Source organism: Chiroxiphia lanceolata, chromosome 7, assembly GCF_009829145.1.
Source record: "Chiroxiphia lanceolata isolate bChiLan1 chromosome 7, bChiLan1.pri, whole genome shotgun sequence".
Classification (NCBI taxonomy): domain Eukaryota; kingdom Metazoa; phylum Chordata; class Aves; order Passeriformes; family Pipridae; genus Chiroxiphia; species Chiroxiphia lanceolata.
The window spans coordinates 30,496,066-30,523,736 of NC_045643.1; the positions used below are offsets into that span (position 1 = coordinate 30,496,066).

Genomic DNA, 27,671 nt, shown 5'->3' on the forward strand with positions numbered 1-27,671 from the left:
GTATGAAGAAAACAGACTGTCATTGACTATGTGGACAATCTGGGTGATAATCTTCTGGATTTCAACTGTCCCGGTAGGTGCTCAGAGCTATTTATTTGCATTTGCATGGAATCACATGTTGTATGAGTAATTGAACCTCTATTCCATGAAGTTGTGGTGTGTCTGTTTGAAAAGATCTGTGCAGAATCTGGGATTTTTAAAATTTTATTCTTATTTCTGCTGCTTCCTGCACTAACTGGCAGTGCACAGATGACTAGGTGCTGGATGCCTCAGTTTTCCCCACCTGTATAAAGACAACACGTTACTAACCTGCTTTGGTAAACATAGTAGATTCTGTGAGGAAGGAAAAAAGATTTGACACCATTTAGGGAAGCTTTACTGATTCATGCCAGCAATCAAACCCCTAAGGGGCAATGCCCACCTCTAGCAGTGCCTTCCTGGACTCAAAATGGGAGAATGTTTAACCCACAAAGTTTAGTTTCTTTCTTTTAGGTTTATGATTTGTGGTAGATTGTCACTGCTGATCTCTGGGCTCTCAGATTGGTCACGAAGGACAGCAGAACCTGGGCTGTGATTTCCAGGTGCTGCTCAGCTCATTCAGATTTTGAAGGCATATAAAACAAAGGGTGAAATATGTCCAGCTTGGATGTGACAAGTTAGGGAAGGATCAAATCACTGTTTCATTGCAACTAATGGAAAGATCAATTTATTTGTCCCAGCAGGGGATTTGGTTCCAACTCTGAGAAAACCTGAGCTCTGCCTAGATATTTTAATTGAAGAGTGAATGCAGTCTGCAAACTTTTTGCCTTTTGATCATCTTCTACAATAAAAATAGTGATGGTGATGGTTTTCTTGTAATTTGGGTTTCTTATTCTTAGTTCTACCTAAAGGACTCTGTAAATAGATGTCATTGCTCACAGTGTCACCAAGAGTACCTCCTTCTGTTTGTTCTTTTTCTAGCTTTCAAAATACCTACTTTGATTCTGTCAGGCATCTTTTGTTCTTTAAATCCTCTCATTAAACGAAACCTACTTACTCTCAAATGAAATGGCTGTGAAATTTATGGCTGCAAATATAAATAATAAGTAGTGTTTAGATCCATTCATTTCACAGTTTAAAACCTGTTGTTGGCTGTTGCTATCAATATTACAAACTGCAGCTTTTTACCTGTTCTGGACATTGAGTTATCACAGCTATTTCTATTTGGAATTGGTTTGGTACCTTCTCTTTAAACATAAAGATAAACATAAAGATAAACATAAAATGTCCCCTGCCTTGCTGGGATAGAGTTAATTATCTTTTTAGTAGCTGGTAAAGTGTTAAGGACATCAGAACTGCTTCAGGGAACTGTTTAGGAAGAGACATAGAAACAGCACGTTTCCTCCTCGTTTTCCAGCTGTGGGGGAGGCTTTTTGCTCCCACTTGTGAATGGTAAACACGAGTGAGACTGAGCACAGCTGGCAGCAGAGTGGGGTTTCACATCGCTCAGCAAACATCCGCACACTCACACCCAGCCTGCCCGGCTGGATGCCAGCGTTGGCAAAGACTGGCTGAGGGAAAATGTTTGTGGAAAGCAAGGGTTCAAAAACACAATACCCAGAAAAATTCTAGCAAAAATAATGGGAATATGGTCTCTGATGTTTGTTAGGCTAAAATTTAATTGTAGAAAAGTAATAGTTCTCATTACAAGGTTTTCAGGGATCGTTCTCTATCCCAAATCTAATCTGAAAGTGATCAGCAATGCTACAAGATTGATTAGGTTAAGTAGGAATATGATGCTGCCGGGTTAACTTTTCCTAAAAAAAGGACATAAAAAAATTCTATCTGATACTTTTCAGCTAATAGATCCTGATGACTGGTTTTTAATCTTTTCAATGTGTGTATATATACGTATGCGTGTATATATATATATATATATATATGTACATAAAAGGTCCATAGTGAGAATTTATAAAGATTTTTGGGTTTATTCATGAGGGAGGAATTATCTAATTTGTTATAATGAAAATCCACTTATATTTAGTGTTTTTGTTGTCAAAAAGAATAGAAACTGATAAAATAATAGAAATGGTAAAAGTACTTTTTTTCTGCATGATACTAGGACCTTGTCCTGCAAATAATTTTGCAATGATTTTCAATATATATAATTTTAATGATCTGTAGTTTGATATTCACTTATTTTGGTCCAGCTACATGAAACATGAACACACATTTAATTGTTACGTAAGGATTGAGTGAACACTGACACTATTTTATGAGAAAGGAGGATGGAAAGGTGAGAAAATGACCTCAGGACAAATTACCATCTAGGTTCTCATGAAAATCTGGGTGAGATTCTGCTTTCCAATGGGTTTCTGCAACTGGTCAGTAGCAGTAAAACAGGCTCGGGTGGTCTGCAAAAGTGGGCATATTTGCCTCACTTGTGCCCAGGAAAATAACCTGTCAGATCTATGGTTTAAATTGCCAGGGGTGAGTAATTAATTCTCTGTTACTCTAAGAGACTCCAGCAGTGTCCTGGATGTTCCTGCAGTCTTTTGGAAGAGCATCCTGCTCATGTACTTAGTTTAGCAGAATAACACATTTTTCTAAATATCAGTAATGTCATGAAAAGAGAGAAGACATAAACTCAGTTTGTGCTTGCCTGCTGCTACTATAAAAATGCAGACTGAATGATGAAAATTGACTGTATTTCAAGGAAATTTTCTGTATTTCAAGGAAATCTTGCCCTCAATCAGTTGATAAATTTGCATGGGGAATGTGAGCACAAAAAGAAAATTCTATTGAGATGATAGAAGTCTTAAGAGGAAAAGTGATTCCACTGCTTTTAAAATTTGTAGATCAAAGCTGTTCCACCTATCTGTGACCTCCTGAGCGTCCTGAAAAGGGAGGAAGAAAAGTGTGCTGAGACTCTCTCCCAGGAGGCACAGAACAGAACGACTGAAAATGATCTGCTCCTGAGCTCAGGTAAAGGCTGAATGAATGCTCTCAGATGAGCTGGGTGGCCTCAAACTCAGATACCTTCACATCCCTTCCCACAGGAGGCATGCACTTTGTGTGCATCTCTCATTTAGGAGCAGAAAAACACGTAAATGTTTTATAAGCCTTTGAGAGTGGAATTTTGACCCCTTACTCTGACAGCAAGAGTTGTAGGAACCTTCTAATCCAGTTGCTCAACTGCAGTCTTCACAACTAGGGAACACACCAGCAACCAGGTCTTGCAAATTGCAATCATCACATCTTGGACAAGGATAATTTACAAAGTCACCCCAGTAAGCACAAATTTACTTAACTGCATTTGCCTTAAAAATCAATGAAGACCAGCAGCCAGCATTTAAATCACATGGCCTGAAGGTCCTCATTGCTTCCTCCTTACTCTAACATACTGCCACATAACAGAGTTCTTGCACTTTAGTGAGGATTTATCATCATATAAAGGAGCATTTTGTCCTGGGAAGGTTTTGTGGTACTGAGTCCTCATCATGTAGACAGCTTTCCTTTCACAGCTGAGCAAGTGTGTTCATGTGCAAGGGGTCTCAGAGAAATAACTGCAAGCGATTATTAAAGCTTGCCTATGAACTGAGTGTCAGTCAACCCAGGCAGCAGCTGGGTCAGCATCTCACAGGGTGTACTGTATGTATTTTTTGTACATTACCAGCCATCAGCACTGAGGATGGGGTTGTGTCATTCACAGCATCTCACAAGCTGAACTACTTCATGGACTTCTGCAGACCATAACACGGCAAGGTCCTCACCAGTGTGAAAAGTGAAAGAGCTCCCATGAGATGTGTTGTGTGAAGGGTGTCCTGGCCAGAGATAAGCTAGAGTTGAGGTTTTTTCTTAGTTTCAAAGCCTTCCTCTCTAGGAGAGAGTGTTGGAGACACAGAACCGTTTCACTGTGACCAGGCCCAAAGGCAGGACTCAGAGGGAAGATGTATCACCTGGTTTCTCAGGATGCTTAGCATTTTTCTCTGATCTTGTTTTGTCCCTGTGAGCCTTGTAGACTGATGAGTGTGAGCACAGCTTCAGGGCATTGCGCCCCTGTAGCAGTGACAGGGTACCCTATGGCAGATACTCCACAAGACAGATCTGTCTCATTGCCTATAAGGAGTTTGATGATATGAATAAATCAGTATTATTTGTTTCCTTCAGTAAAGAGGAGGGTGGTTTGTCAACCTATCTGTTTCTCTGCTTTGGTCCTCTGACATGGCTCCACTGTTTCCTTTGCACCAGAGCTCCACAGATGCAGACAAGTTAAACTTCACAGGACTGTGCAGTTATGGACCAGCACTAGCATTAGGAGGTAGTACCATTTTACAGATGGTCTTATTTTATCTTGGTCAAATACTATCTCCCCAGCAGAGACTTAATCTAGTTTTAAGTTGGATCCACATCTTAAAATTCCCCTGAGGCCTCTCGTTACTAGAAATTTTTTAACAGGATACTTCTACCTAAAATTCTACTGAACCCTAAGATGGGTTTTTTGCTAGGATAAATTAGGGAGTAATACTTTTATTCTGTGTCATAACACATCTGAAAATACCTCCAGCCTTTAAGTATCTGCATGTCTGAAGTCCATGTGCAGAAAATCCCATACAGGGACTTCAGTTTGAAGAAGAGAGAAGCAAAATTCTGGGATTCAGTGCACGCCCTTGGTGGGTCATGCAGGGAGGGAGAAAGGTGGCTTTGCAGGGTGTGGGTCACCTTCCATACCTCATCTGTCCTGCACCTGCCCCAGAATCTTTGACTGGTGCAAGCAGGGGACAAGTTCCCACCATGCTCCCACCCACATCTCTGCTGCAGTGCTCACATCCCTGTGAAGATGGCACAAACACACAGGGTTCATTGCTGGTGAATCAGGCACAAAGTACCTGAGCATTGAGTGTTTCTTATCCTGCTGCAGTATAAGGGAAAAGGGACTCTGCCCTTGTGATACCATTAGCCTGGTAAAGGGCATAGTGTAACATTAAAGTAACCCAAGTCACAGTTATGCTCTTTTTTGTGCATGAGTGAAGACAGGATAATTCTCTTGGGAGCACGGCAGGGAAGCTACTAGAGATCCAGGACCTCTCATCATGGTGACACCATGTATTGCTGCTCAGGGAATGCTCTGTTTGCTACTTTAGGTAGATCCCAAAGAGCACAGGGATGTCAGGGAGGGGTTGCTGTGCTTTGCCTCCACCCCAAGGCTCTTAAGCTAGGTAGTAGGGATGGGTCCAAGAGGAATGGCAAGAAGCCTGCTGCAGGAGGAATGGCTCCTCTGGGGTTTGTTTTCTCCTCCTGGATGGAAACCACCCCAACATTGTAGTTTTGCCAGGTTTTCCTGTGCACTGAGTCTGATTTGGGGGATTTATGCCAGTGGCATTAGCAAAGGTTTGATAGCCCAAACAACGCACCATGTCAAGGCATAAATATCACCCAAGGTGATGTTTTGTTTGCCATTAAACTGTTGCTTTGAAGTAAATGGTTACCAAGTCCTACAAACATTGGCACGGGGAGGACACTAGAGCTGAGGTGAACAACTCTGTGTTTTCAGGCACTGTCGTGGTGGAGGAAATCAATGCATTTCTAGAAATGTAAATATTTTTGTCAGGCTAATGGGAGGCTGGGCTTATAAAACATGAAGTGTTTGAGGAGGTGCTTGGTCAGCACTTCCTCCCCTCAGCTTTCAGGAAGCGTGCGGGGCAGACAGCACATGTCTGGATACACCAGGAATACAGTGGTGCTGGCGTGCTCCAGCAGCCTTTTTCTTCCCCTATTTTGTTACAAAACCCACAGTGAAAGCTGTGCTAAAACCAAGGATGGAGAGTGGAGGCAAAAGGGAATGAACCTGAATGATTTCAGCCTATATCTGGAAAAGAGCAAAATAACAAATGGCAGGATTGCAGTTTCTCTGTAGTACAAAGAGCATGAAGTGTAGGTCTTCTCTACTAACACTCTGCACTGCAGGCCAAAATTCATCCATGCCAGATGCCAGCACCTAAGCAAGATGTTCAAGTAGAGATCCCCATCATGCTGTGCTCCACTGACCATTGGATCAGCTCCCTAGTGCATCTCTACCAGCCCTGCCAGAAGGCAACACAGCCAGGGCAAGGGTGCAACTGGAAAATTCTCCTTCTCACCTTGATTGTGAGAGTGGACCATGACAAAACCATCCTTAAAATAAGCAGCCCTTGCACCTAACTGGGGAAAACAGGGTGAATCTAGGCAGCCAAGCCCAGCAAGTGGTCTGTTGGCATTATTCACATCAGCACAGCCTTGGCATAAATGAAAGAGAGGAGTATTTACAGTGATAAAAAGAATGACATTGATGTTGTTCCTCATTGTCCTTTCCCCAGTATAATTCTGAAGCTGTTTAAACTCCTAGTCACAGAATCACAGAATCACAGAATCACAGAGTGAGTATGGATGGAAGTGACCACAGTGGGTCATTTGGTTCAACCTCCCTGCTCAAGCAGGGTCATCAAGTTGTATTTTTTCCTGTTTACAAAAGTATTATGTAAGGAAGCCATTAGGGTGACTCAAAGTGGAAGCTTTAGAAAGACTGAAAGCAAGCTAAAAAATTCACATGTGGTTTCCTTCATCTTCCCAAGGCCATTCAATAGTTTCCAGAAAACAGATGGGTAGTCAAGGGCCTGATGTGAAGTTCATAATGACTCAAGTTGCTCTTTGTGTGTCTAGGAAAGACCAGTGGAGTCAAGGACCAGAAAGGGACAGGTCTGAAGCTTGCTGGGGCTGGTTTGAAGCAAGCAGGACCTATTCTGTCCTATCCAGGTCTCGACAGGTCTCAGCAGGACTTGCTCTGTCTCATCCAGCTTGCTTTTCAGAGTACTGAGCACCTTTGTTCCTGTAGCTGCCTTGGTCGTGGGGAGATGTTGCATGGTGTTGCATTGCTTGGAGATGTTTCACAGTGTTTTGTTCTGGGAAGGAGTTTCACGGTGTCACATCACTGGGAGATGCTGATGGTATTTCACTGTTGCCCCCCCAGGCAGGTGTGCTGGAATGTGGGATAACATGAGTTGCTGGCCTTCATCCACTGTGGGACAGACTGTCAATGCTCACTGCCCTGAATTCTTCCAGATGCTGACTGGGAAAAAAGGTAACACTAAAATTATGTTTTTCCTGCCCAGGTGTTTTTTATTAAACTGTTATTTATGAAACACTTTATTTTTTATTTATTTACAAAGATGCCACAGTCAGGTCTGAACTTGAAGTGAAATTTTGTCCCTGCTTCTTTCGAAGAACAATGGTCAGTTAGCAGCTCAGTTTCCAACACTAAGTTAAATATGGAAAAGCCTGGAATTATAGTAGCAAGATGTTTTAAGTGTTTTTTTTTTTTCTTTGCCAGGTGGAAAAAAGTACAGGAAGTAAATGCTATCCTGAAAAGCAGGTTTTTTTAGCATGGTTTCTCAAGGGAAAGGGTTTTCTCCACCTAGATTCTGTGTTTATTTCTGCTTTCCCCTTTTTATAACTCTTGGAGCCAGTGGATGATCTCAGCTGAGCTTGATGGGGACAAAACTTCACACAGCATTAAGTTCACACAAGTTTTGGCAAAACATCCAGCCAAATAGGCAGAAAAGATCCCTTTTTTGCCATTATCAAGAGGAAATCTGCACTGGGAGTTTATCCTTTCACTCTGACAGGCTCCACAAAAGTGGCACAAACTCATGGAAACTCAGGTTTCATGGCTCACCAAAAAAACTCAAGTCAAACTGAGATGAGCTCAAGCAATGCTTGTCCTTTTCCTGAGACTTAAGCTAGAAATGAAATTAAATTTATTCCCTGTAGGTTACAGTAATGATGAGCTATTAAGTAAGCCTGCTTTTTGTTAATTTCTAGTTTTCGAGTAATGCCTAAGAAATGTGCTTACATTTCTCTTTAGTGAGTTAATGATTCCAATCAGAAGAGAGTTTTGCATTCTTGAGTTATAGGGCATGGATTAGTGAGGTCCAGTACTTACAGAAAAGCAGACAAATTCATTTTATGAAGGGAGGAACAGGAGACAAAGTATTAGATTGTCTAATAAAGATTAGATAATTCAGAAGAGAAGCACTTAGTGCTCTTTAAATAAAATCAGACGTGAGCCACTCAGATTAAAATAAATACCGTGCTACTCTCTGTACACACCAACAGTATCTGCCCATTGAGCCCTATAATTTGATTTAAAGACAAAGAATAAACTACACAAAGGCACAGATCGCTGAAGAAATCATCCATCTGACATTCATTCACAAATCTTTAGTGTAGGGATACCGGCCTGCTGGTACGGCCACTAGAGGGAACTGCTCCCTGCTTCTGGCCTTCCGACCAGGGAGGAAAGCAGGAGTTTGTACATCCAAAGGTCATAATTACATCTCAAATGTTCACTGCGTTATCTTGGAGATAGTCTAACAGCTTACACTTTAGTTGCCCTCCTTAACGAGAAGCTGAGAGCTGAAGCACTTCTGATAAACAACAATCAGACAGTGTTCAAAATAGAACCCCAAGATGTGGTCCATTGGCATTTGCAACTTATTTCTGCCTCCGCATCTGGCATTTTGGGTCAAAGTCAGCAATAATTTATCCTCGTTCTCATAGCCACATTCTTCTTTGACTTTATACTGTGGTTGGCTTGTGAGTCTTGCGTTTAATTACTGCTATGGTCATTGCTCTGTTTGAAGCAATTTTGAAAAAGAATCTGCTTGCTTCAAAAGAAAAGCAAAAGTTTTCTCTCCTGACCACTTACAAAGCACATGGGCAGCCACAAATGCCAAAGGCCCATAGGTTAAGCCATGTAGATGGCTCTGAGCTCTGCCCAAACCCCGCTCTCTGTGCTGTTGAGTTTTGTTCTGACATCTAGACTTGTGTTTGCAGCCCAAACTGTCTGGTCCCTTCCCACCTAACAAACCAAAGAAACAAAATTATCTGGAACCGATTAACACAACTGAAGTTCACATCCAGACCTGCACATTGTGTCTCAGGCAAGAAAGGAAGGAAGGTGTGACAATCGTGAGGACTCAGAGGCAGAGAAAGCCAAATCTGATGGCCCCGTTCCCTCAGCCATCTCTTTAGCCAGAGTTCCCCTTTGCCTAGGCAACTTCAAAAGCCTCACATGGTACCAATAAACACCAAGCACTGATCCTTAAACAGCCTGCAGACCCCAGCTCTGCTCTGAGTGGGGCACACTGCAGTTTCCCCAGTGTGTGTGTCACCCATAAACAAGGAGCACTGCTGAAATTTTGCTCATGTCCACTCACCCCTATAACATGCCTGGCATCATCTCCTGTGCTTTGCATATAATGAAATCGAACACCAACACAGAACTTCACGCCTTCTTGTCTGATCTGCTTGGACAGCCTCAGGCAAACACCAGATACAGGTGTGTTTGCAAGCACAATGCTCTGCTCTGGGTTAAGTATGCTGTGTCTTAGTAGTTGATGCTGAAGTGGAGAATCTGTCACCACACCACTCCCTTGCTGAGTGCCAAGGCAGGCTGGGGAGGACTGTTTGGGAGAGCTGTTTCTTTCCTGTTGTTGTTGCATTGCAGCAGGCATAGAAAACCTGCCTTATAAAGCAAACCTGGCCCTTTCAAAGATGCTAAGCTGGAACAAGATGTTCAAAACAGCATCAGAACAATAGTCTGATACAGACACACCCAGAGCTCTTCCCACTCAGCGTTCTCAGCATGTTTGCTGTGCCCTACAGGTTTACAGATGTGAGTTCAAACCAAGTGCAGAGATGCTGTCAGGTCACCAGCATTAGCCCAGAGGTAGCAGGAGCCCTCACTTTGTCCTGACAATCCCAGCAGGGCTCCAAAGAGCATAAACCATTGCCAAACACTGCTGCATATACATCTCCCTCTGTTCCCTCAACACTGTGGGAATGTTTTGCAAGAGCTAGATGCCCTGGAGTCCTCGTGGCTAAATGTGTGGGCAACCCCCAAACTTTTATTGTGCCTTCTGGCAAGGCTTGTACTAAGAAGGGCTGCTGATTTCATGTCCCTTCTCAGACCCTGCTAGCATTGCAATCACTGTAAAAAAGCCAGGATTTCATTCCATGCTTCTTAACAATGGCTCTTACCTGATAGATAGATGTGATTAGGACACTGGGCAGTGGTTTCACTTCTTTGGAATAGTTTCTCTTCTCCTCAGCACATAACCTTCATGCCTGCTAGGGTAGTTTTCTTCCAATGAGATTGTCAGATGTGTAGGGCAGGACTTCCCACTTCCACTTTAGCACCAAACATTCACATGGATGAGTTTGAAACTATCCTATTCAATCATATTCAACTTGGTGGGGATCCATCTCACTCTGCTTTAGGAAACTATAGGTCAGCAGAAGTGGGTCAGACAAACTGCCCTCTGCAAATACCTGCCCGAAAAATGAGTTTGGATTCTGCAAATGCCAATTTTTCTCCAAAGACAGACGTGAGGAACACAGTTAGTCTCAAGCATTCAGCTTTCAGAAGTTGAACTTAAATGAGGGTAAACTCATCGTAACCTTTAATTTCCAAGTAAACAAGGAAATCAACAGTCTAAAAAAATATCCAGTATGGGCTATGTGGAAAAGCCTTTTAGTTTTCATTTAAATCTCACCAAAAATCTGTGACCATCTACAGTTACTTTGTCCCTTTGGAGCATGACAAACCACAGTAAGGAGGTGGGACCATTAAGCAAAATATCAGGTTTACATGGAGTACGAATCTGTGATTGAACAAGTCATGTGTTTGCTGATCTTGGAATAGTGGCCAAGAAACACCAGATGCACTGAGCAGTATTATTTATGTTGCAATTAATAAAAACACATCCATCACAGTCATCCCTGAGTGGGCAAACAATATTATGACCCACACAAGTACACTGGGCAAGTATCAACAGAATTAGCTCAGCTGCATTTCACCTCCAGCTATGCAGAGTGCACTGCCTGCAGGCATGTATTCTCCTGGCTCCTGAAGAAACCCTACATTGTGGTGACTGACCCCTGAGGAGAACAATGATACAATTGGAAATGGTCATACCTTGTTCTGTCTTTTTTTTAATTGTTACCACACAGGTTTTGTCTACAGAAATTGTACAAGTGAGGGCTGGTCAGACCCGTATCCAAGACCTGATATTGCTTGTGGCTACAATGTCAATGACACAACCAACGAGGCAAGAGTGAGTCTGAGTGCCCATGACCACAGATCTGCTGCTTTGGGGCCCTGGGGGAGGAACGTGTTAAGAGACTGAATGATGTTGTGATAACTCAGGTGGGGTTATTGTTATTGGTGGTTTTCAGCATGAATGCTTCCTGCAAATGATCGGAATAGGTTGCTTAGGGTAAAATTTCAGTAGCTGATTTTACAAGAAAATTTAGTCATTAAATAGGAGGACACACCTTTCTCTTGGCATGGGTTAATCTCTACCCCACAGACAAAGGTAAACATGTGATTATGTGTTTCCCTGCAGCGTTCCTATTTCATGACCTTGAAGACCATGTACACCGTCGGATACTGCACCTCCCTCGTGACGCTAATCATAGCCTTAGCGGTCCTGGCCTCTTTCAGGTGAGGAGAAACATCTCTGGTTTGTGTTTGGCCAGGACTTCTGGTCATCCCAGCTGACACAAATACTTCAATTGACTTGGAGGGCAAGTTAAAAACCGAAGTATTCCTGAAAACCTTCACAGAGATCAGTGACAAAATTTATTTCTGAGTTTTGACTCCCCAAAAATGTCAGATCTACTCATTATATTGTGCTCTCCAGTTCTTTGAAAATGTAGCTGGATGAATGTTGCAGATGCCATTTGCACCAGCTCCCTGCTGAGGTCTTCCCATGACTTCAGCATCCCTTGGGCAGAGCGTCTTTCCCCCTGCTGCTCTTTTCTCCGCTTCAGACTATGGCTAAAACTTTGCTCTAAGTGTCACTGTGTTGACTTCTGGCAAGGTGTTTCAGGTTTCTATCAGCAATCTGACAGTCAGCTTATCTTCACACACCCCTGTAACCTGGAATTTGTACTGTGCTGCTTATTCAGAGACATTAATTTCCCTTACAGTAAATGTCAGGGCAGCATGTCTGGGTAGAAGGAAACCCAAATACTTTGAAAATTTATATTCAGGCTCCACGGACTCCAGACACAGATTATGTGGTGATTTAGTACAGAAAACATTGCAGGCACAAGTGAACTGTGCTGGCAGAATAAATAAATTCACCCAGGTATGAATAAACACCTTGGGTTTGTGTTGCTCCAGAAAGAGGGAGGGAGGCTAGAACAAGCATATTGGCATGAAATCACAATTTTTCTGGCAAGGTACAGCTTGTTTTAGTACCTGAGTGGAGCAGATGTGACTGCAGCTTTTTAAGGTCTTCCCTAGGATATTCCTCTTGGGAGATGTATTAGCCTTTCTTTCTTTCTTTCACAGACAGAACAACACTGTTCTTCATTTGTCAGTTTAGCAGTACTAAGGATTGAAACCTGCTGTTTACAGTCACAGGCTCCCCACACTGGCAAGGAATGTCACTTCACAGGATCTCTCTCTCTTTTTTTCACAGAAGACTTCGCTGCACAAGGAACTACATCCACATGCATCTCTTCACATCGTTCATTTTGCGAGCCTCATCCAACTTCATCAAGGATGCCGTTTTGTTTTCCTCCGAAGACATAAATTACTGTGGGGCACAGACGGTAACCCTCTGCCTTCCAGCTTGCTCCACCCCTCAGTCTCCCAGCAGGATCCTAGCAGGATCTAGTGAACAGGAAAGGAAATCTCCATCCCAGCTTTGCATTCATCATGAGGGGTTATGGGAGAAGAGAGGTATACTCTGCCCCTTCTCCGAGAACACATTAAATATTGCTGACTTACACTTCAGCGTGAGACCTGATAGGGGTTTGCACTCAGAGAGTCTGGGAAAGGAACCTTCCAAATTCTGAAATGCTTTTGCCTTTTTCTTTTTACTGGCTGCAAAATATTTTGAAAATTTGGGCGTGCAGAGGGGTGAGCAACACTGGAGATGACGGTCAATGCTTTAAACTAAAAGATAAGAATTACGGAGAGAAACAAATGTAAGCTTGTTTGGTTTTAACACACCAGTTTTGCTGGATTTCTGTTGCTGAAAAAGAACATTTTGAGCACATTTTAATTTGTCTTTAGCAACTGTTTTTCTTGGGGAAAAAAAGATTGATAGATACATTTACATGCTTCTCTAAGGTGATATTAATGTTACTGATACTAAGAAGGCAGTAATAGTGAAACTCCTCTGAAACAGTAATCTGAATCCATGTGCCCATAACACATTCAGTTCTTCTAGTGAGGCAGTTGATTAATGCACTTAGCAGTTCCAGCCCTGCTTTCTTGTCATGTGAATGCTTGTCTCGAGGACACCCATTTAGTTCCCTAATTGCTATAAAATCTCTATTTGCCAAGATTAATTTACAGCTCGCTCTCTCTGTTAGAAGGTAGATACAAACCCAGGCAAAAGCTAATTATCATCTCTTTCCTCAGGCTGGCTGCAAGCTCACCATGGTCTTCTTTCAGTATTGCATCATGTCTAACTACAGCTGGCTCCTCGTGGAGGGACTGTACCTCCACACTCTCCTGGTTATTTCTTTCTTCTCGGAAAGGAAGTTCCTCTGGTGGTTCATTGTCCTCGGATGGGGTACTGGTTCTCCCTTCAGTGAGAATAACTGAGTTTGTTTTGCCTTTGGGATGGACTCCTGAAGCAGTAACTAGCTTTTCCCACTGCAGGTGCCCCAACCGTGTTTGTGGCTGCATGGGCGACTGCCAGGCAGCTCCATGAAAATATTGGGTAAGTTGTATGGAGGGGAGGAAGCTGGCAAACCAGGGAGAGCATGCAGCCTCTGTGCAGGCTGTTCCATGGGATCCTGCTCATTTCTAACTGCTGACAGCCAAGTAAATCAATCAACCAGCATCCCGCTCTGCTGGGAGCCTGGATCCTAGTGTGGGTGGGAGTAGCTGAGCAACCTGAGGAAATACATCAAATTCCATTTCAGCATTTTTTAAGGGTAGAAGGTAGCTTTCAAGTATGAATTCAGCCCATGATGTTTTCAGTATCTGTATTTGACTTTTTGAATGGTGAAACTTTGTTCCTTTATCTTTCTCCCTTCCAAAATTTTGAACAGTGTTTGTACTTTATGAGAAGGTCAAACTGCTGTCCAGTGCAGGTGGACAGTTTTCTGTAAGATATGTTGTACCACTAAGTGAGAACGGGAAATTAATTTTATAGAGAAGGGAATAGGGGCCTATCTGAGGTGCAAAACAGACTAAACCTCTTTGAAAAGACACCAGTGTTTTGATAACTGACTGCACCTTCTCTTCTATTTTTACAGGTGTTGGGACATTAACACTAATGCCAATACCTGGTGGATCATTAGAGGCCCCATAGTTTTGTCTATTTTTGTAAGTCTTTTCTGGGACAAGCAGACTCAAACTGTATTTTCAAATACTGTAAAGTCAGAGATCATCTACTCAACATGCTTTAGAAGTGTGTTAATGAACCGATCTTAGACATGTGTCTGAACTGGTGTGACATAAATTACTGCTTAAGCAGCTTCTGCTCAGCAGGACTTAGTCACTAATGCCCCAAAGCTAAGTTCACAGGGAAAGCTAGAGTGTCCTCCCAAGAAGCAAGAGCCTGAAGAAGATCAGGTTTCCACATCCTGTTGATTGCATATGAACTTGGCTGGCTTGTGGAAGCTTGTTTTGGACTGTTTCAAGGAAGGCTCCAGAGGAGGAACGAGTGGCTGTACATTTCCGTACAAGTGCCTTTATGTGTCCTGGTCAATGTCCCTCTCAGCAAAAACAAAACCAACTTGCCTTACATGACCACTGTCTTTTGTTTTAAGCAATGAAAACAACTCACAGACTGCACAGTCCACATATCAGTGGACAGCAATTATACTATAATGGCATTGCTCAGTGAATTAAGGCACAGGCATGAAACTCAGTGTAAACCTGTCCAGTAGTGATGGCAAGACCAGTTTGGTACACATAATACTCAGCGGCTGTGGTTGAATATTTGCTGGTGCTCACCTTCAGAGACTTAGGCACTAAGGGGCTGGAGCTGCTGTTCTGCCCAGTGGAGATGCTCTGGGTCAGACCATGCTGCAATGACCTGTCTGAAGCCCTAGTCCAGAAACATGTGAACTGCTGGTTGGTCTTAAGTAACCTGCTGACAGTCTGAGCGAGAACCCAAGAGCAGGCTGAGGTTTTTGCATTGCCTGTAAGAACCATTATGTTTGCAAAACACAAACTGAAACACTTGTACACCCTCAGAAACCCAGGTAGCAGAGATGGTGGGTTAAAGTTCTGCTCTGGTTTACCAGTGAGAAATCCTGCAACTCCACAAGACTGCACAAGTGATATGGGATCAACTTAAGGAGGCCATGCCATTTATTTTTCTTAATGAAACAACCCTCACCCTAGGAGCCACTCGGCAATATTTAAATGTCAACAAGACCCAGGCATTCTGCAAGACAAAAAGCACAATCTTAGTTTATCTTTTGGCGGCCACCACCTGCTATTGCCTTCTCACTTCCCTCCGAATGCTGATCATGTCTAGTTTAGCCACAGAAGGCAGGAGCCACCTACATGACTGCCTCTTTACCCAAAAAGAGGCTTTACTCAAGCCCATAACCAAACAAACAGCTAGTTCTTAAGAACACAGATCTAATCTCTGTATTCCTTACAGCCTTCAGGAGTTCAAAGGGCAGAAAAACAGCACCAGTAAACACCTTTGTGCTCTCAGGCTCAAGCTCATTCCTGTGCTACCCTCGGGCAATTCCTCCCGGCAGGAATCCCCTGCTCTCCCTTCCCCTGTGGTTTTCATCAAGGAAAAGTCTTGCTCAGCCTACACGGCTGGAGCCTGGCCTAATGGGTTAAAACCCCCGGAATCCCCAGACCTAAACCTCCTTTTCCTCCCCAAACCCCTGAAACACTTTGGTCTTTCCTTCATGCTCTCAACCCCCACCTCCTCCCAGCTCTACTGCTTTCCTCATCCTTTCCCAGCTTCCCCAAACTTCCAGCCTTCTCTAGACACCCATGTAGCCACACTTGTTCTCTTTCCATCCAATAATTTTAGGGAACCCAGAGACTTCCTGGGTCTGTCCCATCTCCAATGGACCTGCTTCTTTTAGGGAAACCTGATAGCCCAGAGCCCTGCTTCAATGTCCACAGAGGAATGCACTTCTGGGATGGTGTTTCCAGGCACAGGGAAGGGTTAAGGGCCTGACGTGGTGCAGGATGTTGCAAAAGGGGTGCAGGTCTGGGGCTGTGCAAGATCAACCCCAGGCTGTGCCTTCCTTGCAACTCCCACTCTTTGCCTGAGGGTCAAACGAGCAGAAACAGCTATTGCCTCATCTTCACCCAAACTGAGCAGCAGAGCAGCATTTCTACCTGATATCCACCCTTGGAGAGGGGGAAAATGCAAAAGGAAGAACTCCAGTGTCAACTCTCTCCTCTCCCCACTTTTAACTACTTTGCCTCCATGATCCCAAATCATGCTGAGTCTCTTGGCAGGAAACAACTGGCACTTGTAGTCCCAGTTAGCAAGTGATAGCTCCCATGCTGCCCCTTTGCTAGCAACAAAGTGGGTTGTGTCTGAACTCCACAGCCAGAAGAGATCCTACTAATGCACCTGGCCTCCCTTCCCGTTGGTGATTTGCCTGGATAATAAGCCCTGATCATGCCCAGAACTAAAGCTACAGCAAACAGGCAGGGAAAGCAGCTAGCACCCAAGCCCAGGCTGGCCAGGCAGGCTGGAGAGGCAGGGACAGAGAGTGGGATGTGGACATGGACACTATTTCTGCCTGCTTTGCCCAAACACCCCAAACTGGCTCTGCTGATAGCTGGCAGTTACATAAGTGGATACTGCTTGTGTTTTGTTTCTGCATTCTTACCTTTTTTATTTTCTTTTCAGATTAATTTCATTCTCTTTGTCAACATTTTAAGAATCTTGATGAGGAAGCTCAGCTCACCTGAAAGACGGAGCAGTGATTTCAACCAATACAAGTATGTCCCCTACATGCCATGTAAGTCCACCTGAGCTCTTCTTGCTCCTTCTACACCAGCTTCCCCTGTTTTCATTCTCAGGAGACTTGCAAAGTCAACGCTCCTTCTCATCCCTCTCTTTGGGGTTCACTACATCATCTTTGCTTTTTTCCCTGAAGATGCAAGCAGCGGCACAGTGGAAATTCAGTTGTTTTTTGAATTGGCTCTTGGATCATTCCAGGTAATATCTGACAAGCTATTATTTCTTTAAAGTAAGAGGCAGAACATCTAACCCCACAACAGAGCAGAGTTCCAGTGGCAAAGCCAAGCTGTCTGATTTCCCTTGAGATGCCTCATCCCCATTCAAAAGCTGGAACTGCAGTTCTGTGACCACTTCTTTTTTATCTTTTAGGGCTTTGTTGTGGCCGTACTTTATTGTTTTCTTAATGGTGAGGTGAGTTTTGGGTGTATAACATTCCTTTTTATTGCTGAAGCATGCCTCATTAATCAGTGGGATACATTCCCCAAAGAATGACATGTTTTATCTGAGGGTTTTCTTCCCAGCTACCTAACATCACTCATGAAATACCTCCTGGACCTGGCAAGCCTAAGTAACTGTATGCCAATGCTAAGAGTAATTACTTCTCTCTATGTAATGAGAGATGCAAACTTCATCTCTCAACTATTGCAACCCTTTCATGAATCAGATAGCATTTTTACTGTCTGGGAATGGAGGGTGGGAGCATCATCCTGCACACAGTCACACTGACAACCAGCTGTTTCTGATGTATGGTGCTATTACCTGTCATCCCATGGCTGTTTTCTTTGCTTGATCCTTGGGAGGGAATTTATCAAGAGCTATATCCAGTCCAAATTCATCAGTATTCTCATAAGCTAAAGCTTTTGGTAGAGGGACCATTTCCTTTGTAGTTTCAGGATAACTCCCAGGCTTCTTGCACTCTGAAATCCTAAACCATTGCCTAAGAAGAAAAAGTCACTTTGAAATGAAGGAGGGGTTTGAAATACTCTGACCAATCCTTTAACAGGGTTCAGAAAAGGTTGTTTTGAAAATAAAATCTGCCCTTTTTTTTAATTATTTTACCTCAGAGTGCCAAAATGTCCTGTTTTTATAAGTTAAAATAAAATTCTGAAAAAATCTAAACCAAACACTTACTCAGGCCAGCTAGGTTCTGCGGACTGTTTCACCTGCAATTAAATAGAAAACTGTGTGGCTGCAGCAACAGTATCACTGGAAGCCTCAAGAAACAGGCCCTCCCCTAACCTCTTAAACTGAGGGTCAAATAAATAAACCTAAGCCTTGGCACAGGTAGCCTGCTCTCCTTTTCCTGTTACACTGCTCTCCGCAGTGCAGGCCTCCAAGATAAACCAGCTGAACTATTTTGTGACCTTTCTACCTAGGTTCAGCTGGAAGTTCAGAGAAAATGGAGGCAGTGGCATTTAAGCAAACACTTGCGTCAGCATCTCAGCACCTCAGCGAGTAACGGAGGAAGCGGCTTGACTCAAGAGATGCACATGGTGAGGTCGAGCCCACCAGAGCACAGGAGAGAAACCCTCCAAAGATCAAGCGTGCTTTAACACTGTATGCCTGGAGGATACCTCCATGCTCAGATACACATGGCTAAGTCCCATGGGCTGAGCTGGGAGTCTTGTCCAAAAGCAGGACTTGGCTGTAGGTCAACAGTTCTTGAAGCACATCTGTTCATGTATATCCTGTGTAGCACCACAGTTATTTTGCAAAGCAAAATGGGCCAAAACTCTTTCTTGAGTTTCTGGCCACAGTAATTTGTGTTTCTTTCCACATCAGTATTTTTCAGCTGCTATTTCCACCTTAAATGTGACCTTTCATTTTCCATGTGGCTCTCCAACAGCTTCTAGGCTAATCCAGGCTGGTGAATTTTAGTTGTTCTCCACTTCTTCTGCTGTGGAAGCTGGGAGGACATTCAATTTTAAATGACGAAGGTTACATGTCATCCTTAAACACAGCCTGTGGGTTTGAAATGCAAAATTAACACATACCTAAAATTTACCAAGGTTCAAAGCTTTCTTCCTTTGCCTCTTTTAACAGTAGAGACCTCGGAAACAACAGTGGTTCAATTCAGATATTTGCATCATTTTGAAATGGTAAAAAAGCTGTTATTGCATATTCCAAGAGTGGCCAAAAAAACTTCAGAAAGATAGCTCATTCCTATTGTGTTTGTACCTCTGAGACTGGTCCATTTTGTCTTTGAAGGGAAGAAATGAAAGTACTTGAGATGTTTAAAACTCAATTGAAATGGACAGTAGAACCTGTCTGGTGAAAAAAAATACCATATTGGCTACCAAAAATCTCTTTAGAGTCTACAATCACCCAGTGTGCTGAAATCTGCAAGACTGTGCAATGTAATATGCTGTCACAAGGTACTGGAGCTATTACAGCTTTATGTTCTAAAGGACATAAACAAGAAATTTCCTGGTTTAAATGGGAAAAGGATAAAATAGTTGTCCAACAAATGCAACCAAGTCTCCTACTTGATTTTGTATCTGCAGTTTCTTAGTTGGGGCAATTTTTGGCTGGGTTTCTTCAAGGGCAAAGATGACTGAATGGAAAGCATAGGTGTTTATCACTTCTCCCTCCTCCCGATCATCTAAAGACATTGACAAAACATTCACGGTATGTCCAATGCTGAGCGGCATTTCCCAACCCCCTCTGCCAAAACTGCCCTAACAAGCTTTTAATCACACCAAATGCCTACATGGTAGGCTTCTGCCATTTTATCAGAAGGCAAACAAGCAGAGAAGTTCAAAGGATGCATTCAAGGTTAAATAACCTGTATACAAGCAGGTTTTTGAGTGCTATTAGCACTGTTTGAAACTGACATTATTCAGGAAATTTTTTTTCGAAGTAGCAAGCTTTCAAGTTGACTTTGTCCTTTAAAACTCAGCCAAAACAAGGGGAAGGAAGAGCAGAAGCAGGATCAGTCCTGTGACCAAGGGAGAAGTAAAAGCCCCTCCATAAATGTTTAAGTAAAAGATCTCATTTTTGCTGACTCAAGTAGAGCCTCCAACCTTCTCGGGAGTTCACTCTGTCCCAGCGCATTTAGCAAGTCAGATACTTCTGAAAACATATAACCTTAATTTTCTCTCTGGCCTACGAATGCGACTAAGAAGAATGAGACAACTTGTATGTTCCCTGTCTGAGAATTAAACATTCATCAATCAAGCTAAAGCAGCTGTTTGTTTTAAATGCAAGTGCCTCCTTCTGGCATAAATGAAGAAATATAGATTCAGAGATTCAATAACATGTAATTAATTAGATCTGATGCAATTATTGGCCCTCCCACAAGCCAATGTAAGAGCTCAGCCCTGCAGTATGTAGTTAAGACCAGCACAAGTTTGGGGGGAGCCCAGGCTGAGCTTGATACATATTTGTACAGGACCCTGGTGAAACAGGAACAAACCACATGTCCCACAATAAAATACTGGTCTTTTGCATTTAAGAAAAGAAGTTTTAGCATAAGCTATTGTTTTACATGGCCATTTTGGTTTTATTTGTCTCGCCTGAAGTAACAAAAAAAAAAAAAAAAAGGAATTATTCCCAGATTCTGTATTACACGTTTTGCTTCAGGCATTGAGGACAGGCCTGGTTTGTGTGAAGAGCTGAGCTTCCACAAAAACTGTTGGATGTCAGCTGGCATTCAGAGTCCTCAGCTCTTTGGAAAGAGCCTGTCCACTCAGGAAGGAGCCAGAAGCAGGCAGCATTAGGAGTTACTATGTTGTGACCTTGTCCTGGTTCCACCTGGGCCTTGGAAACTGCTGCCAAATACCACCACAGTGGACTGGGTTCTCACCTCCCCCATCTCCTGCAGGCAGTGCAAAAGCTCCCTGCCCTGCTGAGCATCTTGTTTATTTAACTATGCTGAAGGATACCAGAGAAAAGAGCTAAGTAGCTCTGGGAACACTGACATGTTTATAAGCAGATGAAAAGGAACAGGAAAATAAATCTCAGCAAGCAGTGCAAAAAGCAGGAGGTAGAGGCACACAGGCTGAACACAAACAACATATTCAGAGTTCACCAGCTTCCCTTTCATTCATTACACTTGCTCTTGAGTATTCAATGTAAAGCAGGTGGGTTTTAGCAGTAAATAGGGCCTGAGTACCACCTTTCTCTCAAGTCGTTGTCATTGTTCAGGGACAGCAGTGACAGCCTCTGGCTATCTATTCCAGGTCCCCTGAGGAGCCAGTTGTCCCTCTGCAAGCCAGTAGGGCAGGCAGCAACTCCAGCAGCCTGAGCATCAGCAGACTAAGAGCTAATGAATTTAAGAAGAAGTGATTAATGTATTTTCTCTCCAAACATGGCAACAAGGAAATTCCCAGCAAAACTATCAGAAGCAAAAAACAGTAGTTGTGCCGTGAATAATTACGTTGTGCAATGCTTCAGTACAGGGGAGCTGAAATGGACTGTTTCAGATGGGGTGAATACAAGTGAAGCTGAGGCCCCAGGAATTCAGGCAACACCCCTTCCAGGACACTGCCTGGGGCAGGCCTTGTTTTCACTCAGAAATGAGGCCCTTCTTGCATCTGCAAGCTGACCTGGAAGGCTGAGAAGGGCCATTATCTGCTTACAATAGGCTTCAGCAGAGGGAAAGAGAAGGCAGCTGAGGACAGTAATCTTCCTCTGAGCACGTTCCCTTGACTTGCAAAAGCAAGCAAGGCTCAATCCCATTCCAGGTGTCCCTCCAACCACAGCTGAAGAAGGTACTGTAAACATAATCAAAATCACAATAACATGCTCTAGGGAACCTTGCTTGAGCACAGAGACTGGACTAGATGACCTCCAAGTGGTCCCTTCCAACCTTAACCATTCTGTGATTCTATGAAAATACAGTGCAGGCAGGACACCTCCCGAGCTAGCACACCCTGTACTGTTATTTCCTTTTTCTTATCCACAAGCTTGTGCACAAGGTTCCAATTAAAGTTAGTAACTAAGCCTAAATGACTCATTAACAAGAAGTGATGTTCATTACTTGCTTTTAAGAGATGTTAAACTGTCTGAGACAGGCCAATGACCTCTCCTGTTGGAAAGAGAACACCAGGTGCTAATTAACTTGAGATTATATAAACTAATTCAGTGGCATAGCTGGGATTCTGTTTTCCCGACGTTTAACTAAACCTGTCAGTACAATGAGCTCAGAGAAAAATGCATAAATATATTTGTACTCAGATACCACTTCTGCACGCCAAATAATCGGAGCTGGGGAAAAGATGCTTCAGACATGGGGTGCAGTGTGGGAAAAGGAAGGTGAAGGACACAGGAAAGAGCTCTTTAGCTGGTAAACAGAGCACATGCAACAGCAGGAAATCATTAAGAGCCTAGAAGGTTATCTCCAGTTCCCACGAAGCAGCACAGCTGACTGCTCCTCTTGTTTTGCAAGACACGAAAGCAATGCTGGCTGCTTGGGTTGGTGCAGACACACTGGAGGGAAAAGGAGAGGGGAGTGTGCAGTGGCCTCAGTTCCCTTGGTCAGAGCTTGGCAAAGTGCCAGGCAGTCATTTCTTCATCAGTCTAGCTGCGTACACAAAAACAGAACAGTGCCTGGGAGATTATGTAAAACCCCAATCATCTCCTTAAATCTGCACCCCGATATCTGAATATCAAAAGAGAGAATTACAGTTCTTATTTCAAATAAAATTTATTTAAGAAACTTTAGGAATATTTCTTGGAACTTCCACAGCCTTCAGAAAATGAACAGTGACATGCTGCTGCACAGGTTGCTGTATATAAGGATGCCTCCAAGACAATCAACCTTGTTTTGTAATATTTAGCTGTCAAAATGCTTCTTCTCCCAGCATAATTAAGTCAAGCAGTACTACACAAAACCAGTCGGAAAAAAAGCATACAAAAGGCCTCTTCTTCAGCTAGTAGAGAGCATCCTAAAATCATTCACAATTGCACCACATCAAGGATGAACTCAATGGCCAATTGTCCACTGCCTCCCTCCAACCCAAACGGGAGGCACCAGCCTGGAACTCAGTCTGGCTATGGCTGCCTTCCAGGGAAAGGGATGGGGGCACAGCCTCCCACCAGCACAAAGGAATGTACATGCAGAGCTGATTTCCAGTTTTGGATGTCACCAAAGTGGCACTCTGAAGTTACATCCGTGTTTCTAGACAAGCCATGGACACCCTTAACCTCATGCAGAGGAACTGTCCTGCCTGGCATGAGGGCCCATAGGCAACACACCTGAATCACTGGTTAGTTAAGGTATTCTTAACATCTGCTAACATCGAAGTGACAACACCTTGGGACCAGACCTTGCAGGATCTCTCTGGCCTAAGTGGCTCTGCTAAAGCCAACAGCACTGGTTTATGCAAGCATCTGCATGTTCAGCCCACCAGCACGTCTTCGACAGTGCAGTTCAGCAAATCAAATGCAACTTCACAAACACAGTCACAGTGCAATTTTCCAGAGGCAGGTTAAAGGCACAGAGGGTCAAGAAACCCCAACAAAGCCCCAAACATTACAAGAGCTTCAGGAGCTCTCTGAGTAATTCCTGACAGAAAGACAAGTAGATTCACATAACAGAAGTACAACTGGCACTGTCCAGAGCAAGCCAGGTCTGAAACTGCATTACAAAAACAGGCTTAGGAGTGTTGTCTTAAGTTACAGAAATCCAAAAAGGAATGGATGCTGTCCTCATGAAGGCAAGAGAGTCCACAGAAGCACATTCATCAAGTGTGGTACATTCAGCTCAGGCACAGCTTAAGACTGAGCTTTCAAAGACAAAACTGTTTACTCATGGCTCACCTACACAGCCTTCTTGGCCTCTGTGCTACGATGCTTTTGTTTCAGGTAAAAAACTGTGTCAAACTTGTTGCACAGGAAATTAAAGCCTTGCTCAATAGCTATCACACAAGCTATAGGGATGAACATGTAGAAACATTTGTTCTAAAACAAAAATACAAGCAGCTTTGCCAGTGGATACAAGATAAACAGTAAACCAGAAACCCTGAAATACTCTGAAGACATTTATATCCGCGGGCATCCAAATGCTGTATGGTGGACAGGGAGGACACATGGGGCTACCAACCTCTGAGGTCTTCTCTCCTATTGCATAAGACACCATGGGCAACTTCAAAGCTGTAGCAATTATAGAGATCTTGACTGAGACATTGGCAGGAGGAAGACCAGCCTTAATATGATTTTGGCCAGCTCTCTCTGTATTTCCACCAGCTGTGACAGATTAGAGCTGCACCCATTAGCCCCTCCTTAGGCAATCATGGGCTCTTCTCCTCCCAGGCTGTTAGTCAGGGGAAGAAAAGGACTTGGTCTGGTCAGGACGATTTAGAGCTTTCTCTTCCCATAAGAAATGCTACCGGAGACTCTCAGCTACTGCTCCAGTGGACACCCTGACAACCAAAACACGCCCCAGAAGGTACAGTGGTCTCAGTATGGTTTGCCCAGCCACACCGCCACAGGAAGCCCCTGCAGAGCTTGTTCCTCTTGCCCCAAAGAGGTAAAAAAAGAAATCAAGAGCATTGCCCTGTTACCATGAACTTTGCAAGGGCTGTGAGGGAGCCAGTCTGGGTGACCAATTGGCACGTGTCCTTTAGGTGTGGCAGAAGAGTGATGACAGTAGGGAGAGGCCACAAGCACAGGAACATGCACTGCTGCCTGAGGAAAGCATCACAATCCTTCCCTGTACCCCTGCATCACCCAGTGCCTTCCCCTAACCCCAAATCAGCACCTCTGTTTGAAGTGGACCCCAAAAACTGACCGAGAAAGGGACAGATACAAGGAACACACCAACAAAACCCAAAACATATGACTATATCAAGGTCTGTGTGCCTTCTCTTTTGAAAGAAAAATGGAGGAGCTAGATCCAGTGAAGAATTTCAATACTTCATGCCAGTGATCATGGCCAGGCATAAATCCTCTGTCCCAGACGACAGAACAAACCCATGAAACACACCACAGTTGTGTCACACTCTTCACAGGCTTCAGAACATGAAGAAAAGCACAGCAACGCCAAACCCAGAGCAGTACGGGTGTTGTGTAAGCCTCAGAACAGCACACGTGTGATAGATCAGAGTCTTCCACATCTCTGCATGTTTAACAGGATGCCCTTGGCTTTAATCCACTTCTCCAGAAAACCACATCACAATGGCAGCCAGTCCCAGTCTCTGCTTTGCGGGTGTTGCACAGCGGGTGGATAGGTCTTCCACAGGTGCCAAGACTGACTCATACTTTCCCTCCTTGTACACAAATTAAGACAGGGTATCCTTTTCAAACTTCATTAGACTCTCTTTTTTACAGTCTAATTGGCAAAGCTGCTTACACAAAGGCAGAGGTACCTCCTTCGCATCTAGATTTTGCCTACCCCATTCCTGAGGTGTGTGAGGCTGTTGATGTGAAGTCCGCTGATCCCGTTGAGGAAGAAGAGGAAGGCAGCAATGAACTCACACCAGTATGTCAGCGTGAAGCCCGTGAAGGTGAGGTGATCCTTCACAAGGATGGAGAAGCTCAGAACGCCAGTGGCCGACAGCAAAAAAGAGACAAGGATGAAAACTGAGCCCATTGCCCACTTCCGCCTCGCATTGGCATCATCACAGACTTGGGACACCATCAGCAGCTCTAGGCCAAATATGGCAACCACAACAGCAAAGGACACCATGCTTCTTATGGGAATCACCCCCACACTCAGCCCCTCCACCTGGGCCAGGCTGAGGTCAGTGACACACTTCAGGACGCTGTCGTTGCCAACCGTGCAGAAGTGCCACAGTCCAAAGAGCTGCCCCCTTGCAAAGAGCCAGCGGCCATCACAGATGGAGATGGATGACAAGACCACTGCTATCGCTACACACAGGATGATCAGGCTCCTGATGAGTGTCTCAAAGAAGGATTTCTGTGGTCTCCGGTGCGCCAGCAGCTGCTGCGCCTGAAAGGAGAGTGGGGGGAAGAAACAAAACAGAGTTAACAGTGCTACTTCAGGGTGAAACAAAGGCAGAGGGACAAAGCTGCGGGATTCAGTATTTGAAAATATTTACTTGCGCACATCAAACCTCTTCTCACAAGGGAAAGCAATGCAGTTACAGGCTGTACCCAGCAGAAAGGAAGGGTGGGTGAAGCTCTCCTGGTTGCTTGGCTTCACGAACAATGCTCCCACGTCAAGGCCCGGGACCAGGATCACAAAGGCTCTGGCCTGAGCAAGATCCCTGCTCCGCGGTCCCACGGCACAGCCTCCTGCTCTAGGGCTGGAGGAAATCCCTAAGAGGATGGAGGCCGGTGGCTGGGACGGAGAAGGCAGCAGCAGCGGGACGGAGGTGCTCTCAGTTCCGAGTACTGTCCTCCTGGGCTGCAACAAGCGAGTCTCTTCTCACCCGGGGGGAGAGAGGCTCAGCTGCCCCGGGGCTTGAGAGGGTCTCCTGCTGCAGCCCCCGCGGAGCCGCGTGTGCAACACACGCCCCCTCCTCACTGAAACTCTCCAACGGGGGCCCGAGATTTAATGCAAAGTCAAGCCAAGCGCCCGAAGCCCCTTCCATCCCCGCACGGCGGGCGGCGGGGCTCGCAGAGCCACGTGCGGCGGGGAGGGGAGGGGAGAGCCGCGGACCCGGGAAGGAGGGATGTGGGGGGATCCGGCCGGCTGCGTCCCCACTGCTACGGGAAGGGCCGTAGCGACCCCGGCCGCGCGGGGACGAGATGGAGCCCCGCCATCCCCGCGGCGGGGCGATGCGCAGCCCCGGCGGCAGACGGACAGACAGACAGACAGACGTACCTGCACCCCGATGGCCGTCATGCTGCCGGCGGCACCGAAAGACGTGGGCGGGCTCCGGCCGCTGCTCTTTATCTCCCCGGAGGGCGGAGGGCAGCCCCCCCGCCCGCCACGCCCGCGGGCGCCCTCCGGCCCCCCCAGTGGCTGAGTCAGCAGCGCGGCCCCGACGGGCGGAGCCGGACCGGGCCGAGCCGAGCCGAGCCGGGCAGAGCTAAGCTAAACTAAGCTAAGCTGCTCCCTCTGCTCCCCAGCACGGCGCGGGAAGGCAGCGCTGCCCCGACCCGGGGCACACGCTCGCCCAAGCCCGCTCTGGAACGCGGCCGCCGGGCAGAAGGTGTCCCGGGCGGTGGCGGCGATGCCTCCTGCAGCCTCACCGCTCCCGTGCCCCCTTGTGAGCCCAGCTGCCGGAGGGCTCGAGGTGTGCTGCCCCGGTGCCAGGCGTTCGCCCCAGCCCTGCCCGCCCGCCCGGGACACCGCGGGAGCCCCTCGGGAGCTGCTCCGGGCTGCGGTGCTGGGCACTGCGGTGACACCCGGCCACCGAGACGCCTGTGGGTAGAGGAACACCCCGTCCTGCCCTCCCCGCGGTATCTGCGCCCGTGTTTGTGTTCCCGAAGTCGTTTGGCACCGGCTCCCGATGCGGCGACGGGCTCGCACCTTGGGCTGTGTGTGCACTCTTATCTCTGACCAGCCTGCTCAACCTTACCTATCTCTACCTGTGCTGTCAGCAAAAAGTCTCTGGTCATAAAGTTTTATGCCCTTGCTCTTTTTCTCACTCATGTTTTGCTATCCTCTAATGAATTACTGATAGCTCTACTATTTTTTTTTCCTAAGAAACAGCTTTTAAAAACCCCAAGGAAGTTGAGTTTTGCTGTGTCATCAGAAATTCTACGTTTTACTGCCAAATTCTGATTTTGACTCCAGCAGAGAGGTCTGCAGTGACT

General features: G+C 45.1%; 2 protein-coding genes across 4 annotated transcripts; one reads left to right on the forward strand and one right to left on the reverse strand.

The window, feature by feature from the left end:
- Nucleotides 1-18,621, forward strand: SCTR (secretin receptor). Its single transcript, XM_032694046.1, has 13 exons — nucleotides 1-73; nucleotides 2,838-2,964; nucleotides 6,986-7,096; nucleotides 11,029-11,132; nucleotides 11,424-11,521; nucleotides 12,507-12,639; nucleotides 13,457-13,610; nucleotides 13,700-13,760; nucleotides 14,302-14,371; nucleotides 16,890-16,981; nucleotides 17,063-17,201; nucleotides 17,373-17,414; nucleotides 18,380-18,621. The coding sequence occupies exons 1-13, from the start codon at nucleotides 29-31 to the stop codon at nucleotides 18,554-18,556; spliced, it is 1,353 nt and encodes a 450-aa protein (XP_032549937.1). The 5' UTR covers nucleotides 1-28; the 3' UTR covers nucleotides 18,557-18,621.
- TMEM37 (transmembrane protein 37) lies at nucleotides 14,385-26,800 on the reverse strand. Of its 3 annotated transcripts, none has more exons than XR_004358160.1 (3): nucleotides 26,734-26,800; nucleotides 24,342-25,896; nucleotides 14,385-14,396 (listed from the first exon to the last, which is right to left on the reverse strand). XR_004358160.1 is itself a non-coding variant. In XM_032694039.1 (2 exons), the coding sequence occupies exons 1-2, from the start codon at nucleotides 26,752-26,754 to the stop codon at nucleotides 25,324-25,326; spliced, it is 594 nt and encodes a 197-aa protein (XP_032549930.1). In that variant the 5' UTR covers nucleotides 26,755-26,800; the 3' UTR covers nucleotides 22,626-25,323. The 3 variants fall into 3 exon arrangements, 1 of the variants encoding a protein (XP_032549930.1); XR_004358159.1 differs by lacking the exon at nucleotides 14,385-14,396 and adding an exon at nucleotides 14,516-14,525; XM_032694039.1 differs by lacking the exon at nucleotides 14,385-14,396 and having other exon boundaries at nucleotides 22,626-25,896.
- Nucleotides 26,801-27,671: the final 871 nt, after the last annotated feature.

Bases quoted from the DNA above. Each gene is read 5' to 3' on its own strand.
- SCTR (XM_032694046.1), top strand. From the start codon at position 29: ATGTGGACAATCTGGGTGATAATCTTCTGGATTTCAACTGTCCCG. The intron at 13,611-13,699 runs GTACTGGTTCTC...TTCCCACTGCAG, and splicing joins GTTCATTGTCCTCGGATGGG to GTGCCCCAACCGTGTTTGTG. The intron at 17,415-18,379 runs GTGAGTTTTGGG...CTTTCTACCTAG, and splicing joins ATTGTTTTCTTAATGGTGAG to GTTCAGCTGGAAGTTCAGAG.
- TMEM37 (XM_032694039.1), bottom strand. From the start codon at position 26,754: ATGACGGCCATCGGGGTGCAG. The intron at 25,897-26,733 runs GTACGTCTGTCT...CTCTCCTTTCAG, and splicing joins TGACGGCCATCGGGGTGCAG to GCGCAGCAGCTGCTGGCGCA.